At 50.4% G+C, this 3497-nt stretch overlaps 1 protein-coding gene across 1 annotated transcript in view; it reads left to right on the top strand.

Moving 5' to 3' along the window:
- The window catches only part of LOC102850958 (unconventional myosin-X-like), a 29205-nt gene extending 25923 nt beyond the window's left edge, over positions 1 to 3282 (top strand). The window contains exon 2 of the mRNA XM_006884796.1: positions 2447 to 3282. Within this exon, the coding sequence (XP_006884858.1) occupies positions 2447 to 3282 (836 nt within the window). The remainder of the gene's footprint in view (positions 1 to 2446) is intronic.
- The last annotated feature ends 215 nt before the right edge of the window (positions 3283 to 3497 follow it).

The following is a 3497-nucleotide window of genomic DNA, read 5'->3' as shown; positions in this document are numbered from 1 at the left end:
CATGGTTTCTTTTGAGAAATCGGCACTTAATCTTATCTGCTCTCCCTTATAGGTTACTCTTTGTTTCTCCTTTGCTGCTTTCAGGATTCTCTCCTTAACTTTGGTTCTGGCAAATTTAACTATGATATACCTTGATGTTTTTCTTTGGATGTCTAGTCTATACGGTGTTCGCTGAGCTTCTTGTATATATATTCTCTAATTTTCATTATACCTGGGAAGTTTTCCTCTAGTAATTCTCACACAATATTTTCAGTGTTTTTACTTGCTTCTTCCTTTTTCTTTACTTGCTTCTTTCTTTTCTGGGATTCCAATGATGCTCATGTTATTTCTCTTGATGGTGTCCAACATTATTCTTAGGATTTCTTCTTTTTCCTTCCTTTTTGAGTCTGCTTTTTGCTCTAGTAGATCAGTGGTGACAATTTTGTCTTCTATTTCACTGGTTCTTTGTTCTATCCCTTCAACTCTGCTCATGTGTCCCTCCGTCATGTTAATAGCATCTGAAACATTGGACTTCATATTTTGGATAGTGGTTTCTTGTTTTTTCAGTGCCACTAATGCCTCATTTGTTTTCTCTACATTGTTCCAGACTGTCTTTTTTAGTTCCTCCTGGTTTTTACTTGTAATGTCCTGTATTTCTTCAAGTTTGTCTTTCACCCATTGGAAATATTCAATCATTGTTCTTTTAAATTCTGTGTTGGAAAGTTCCATCAGACTTTCTGGCTTCAGGAAATCCATTGATACTGTGTCAAACTTTGGGGGTGACATCTTGCTTTGTGCTTGTGTATTTTGTGGAATAGCTTGCTTTCTTCGAGACATTGATATGTTCTTGATCTGAAGACAATGTTTTAGAGGGCAGTTGGGTAGCTATCCCACTTGTGTTTTTCTCTGAATGTCTGACTCCAGGGAAATGTCAGTTCAGCACCTGCGAGAGCAGGCTCTTGTAGGTAAGACAGGTCAAGGTGCTCCAGATTAAAGGCAGGTTGATTGACCAGACATGTAGACACAGGTGTGGAACTAATGTGGTGGGGCATGCACGTGGGTGGGGCAATCACAAGGGCAGGTCTACCACTTGGGGGACCTCACTCCAACCTCAGTTGTCTGGGTGTGCTCACAATTGGGGTCCCTATTCAAATTCCAGCTGTCCATCTCCCACTCAGTGGTTTTCATTCTGTGGTCCCTGCCCAGTGGCTCTCACCTAGGTGCTCTTGCACAGTGGCCCTGCCCAGGCAGGGTCCTGGGTCCAAGGGACCCAACAAGACAAAGTCAAATTCCCACCAACCCACTCACCTCTGGCTGGTCTGCAGTGTCCACAAAAGTTCAGCCAAATTATCACTGGCCCACTGGTTCCTGGGCAGTTTGTGTGGCCCGAGAGAGCTCAGCCAAATTCCCACCAGTGGGCTGACCCTTGGGTACTCTCTAGACAATTGGCGGTGCCCAAGAAATCCCAATAGGATCCTACCAGCCTTTCTTGTGGCAGATCAGTCCCATAGCAGCTCAATTGGTGGCTTCAGATGATGGCTTGATCCACGGTGTGCCTTTGTGTGTTGACTCAGAATTGTACTGTCCACAGCTGTTGGTAGGTCTCTGTGCTGCGTGAAGGAGTCTCTAGTGGCCCTGGTGCATCGCCAGGGGTGCAGGGTTGTGACGAGGTCACCAGGGTGTGCTAGAAGTTTGGCGGCATGGGATGGTGGTGGGGTGCTTTCCCTGGGCAGGATGCTGTAGTGAGGGTCGGGGTGCAGGGCTTGGACCCCTCTGGGAGTTAGGGGTTGCAGTCTGTTCCCAGATATTAAGCTTCCAAGTCACCAGTTCTCAGCAAATAAGACTTCCTGTGCCATCTTCCGAGTGCCGAGTTCCTTGTTTTTCAATGCAGTATATTATTCCATTATGTGAATATACCACAGCTTCTCTATCCATTCCTTTGTTGATGGGCACTTAGGTTGTTTCTAACTCCTTGCAATTGTGAACAAAGCTGCAATAAACATGAATGTGCATAGGCTCAATATTAAGAAGACAAAGATTCTCACCACTGAGCCAATTGGCAGAAACAGGATGAATGGTGAAGAGATTGCTATTGTTCACAGCTTTACTTTGCTCGGCTCCAGAGTCAACACTCTTGGCACCAGCAGCCAGGAAATTAAAAGATGTATTGCGATGAGAAAGTCTGTTGTTAGGGACCTCTCCAAAGTACTGAAGAACAATTTTGTCGCTCTGGAGACCAAGGTGCACATGATACAGGCCATGGTCTTTGCAATCACTTGCTATGTATCAGAGAGCTGGACAATGACTATGGATGATAGAATTGTTGCCTTTGAGCTGTGGTGTTGGAGAAGAGTGTTGAATATATCATGGAATGCTAAGAAAACAATCAGGTTTGTCCTGGAGAGAGTGAAGCCAGCCTGCTCCTTGGAGGCAAGGATTCTGAAGCTTTGTTTGACATACTTTGGAGACCTGCCATGGAAGTTCTACTTCAAACTATACTGTTTCTTGGACACAGACAATGTGCCAAAAGACAGCGTGGATTTCGCGTTTATGTTTGAGCAGGTCCACGAGGCGGTGATCCACGACCACTACCTGGCCCCGGAGGAGAACCTGCAGGTGCTGGCCGCCCTGCGGCTCCAGTTGGGCGATCACATGCCGCACACAGCCCTGCCGGCCCTGGAGGAGGTGTACTGCCTGCAGAGGCTCCGAGCCCGCATCAGCCAGTCCACCAAGACCTTCAGCCCCGGCGAGCGTCTGGACAGGCGGCAGACCAGCTTCCTGGACGGCACGCTGCGCCGCAGCTTCCGCACGGGCTCCGCCCTGTGGCAGAAGGCCGAGGAGGAGCAGATGGTGGACATGCGGGTCAAGGAGGAGGTGTGCTCTGCGCGGGCCAGCATCGTCGACAAGTGGAAGAAGCTCCAGGGCCTGAGCCAGGAGCAGGCCATGGTCAAGTACATGGCCCTGATGAAGGAGTGGCCTGGGTATGGGTCCACGCTCTTCGACGTGGAGTGCAAGGACGGCGGCTTCCCGCAGGAGCTCTGGCTGGGCGTCAGCGCCGTCGCCGTGTCCGTGTACAAGCGCGGCGAGGGGTGGCCGCTGGAAGTCTTCCAGTACGAGCACATGCTGTCCTTCGGGCCCCCCCTGGCAAACACCTACAAGATCGTGGTGGATGAAAGGGAGTTGCTCTTCGAGACCAGCGAGGTGGTGGACGTGGCCAAGCTCATGAAGGCTTACATCAGCATGATCGTCAAGAAGCGTTACAGCTCCACACGCTCCATCAGCAGCCACGGCAGCTCCAGGTGAAGCTGGGGCCCCCATCTCAGTGTCTGAGCGCACCTCTACACCGCCCGCCGCAGGCTCCCAGTGTCCAGTGAGGCCGAGCGTGGAGCCAGCGGGCTTCGGGGAGGCCCTGGCAGAGGGAGGTGTCTGTGCGGGGCCGCTCGCCCTGCCGGCTGCAGTGACCATGTACTCAGCTGTCCACCGTAAACAGTCTGCACAGTTTCCAAAGCTTCAGTACT

This window comes from Elephantulus edwardii, unplaced genomic scaffold (genome assembly GCF_000299155.1).
Source record: "Elephantulus edwardii isolate Elephantulus edwardi_28Jun2011 unplaced genomic scaffold, EleEdw1.0 scaffold00037, whole genome shotgun sequence".
NCBI lineage: Eukaryota > Metazoa > Chordata > Mammalia > Macroscelidea > Macroscelididae > Elephantulus > Elephantulus edwardii.
This window is presented reverse-complemented; position numbering and strand designations above follow the sequence as displayed.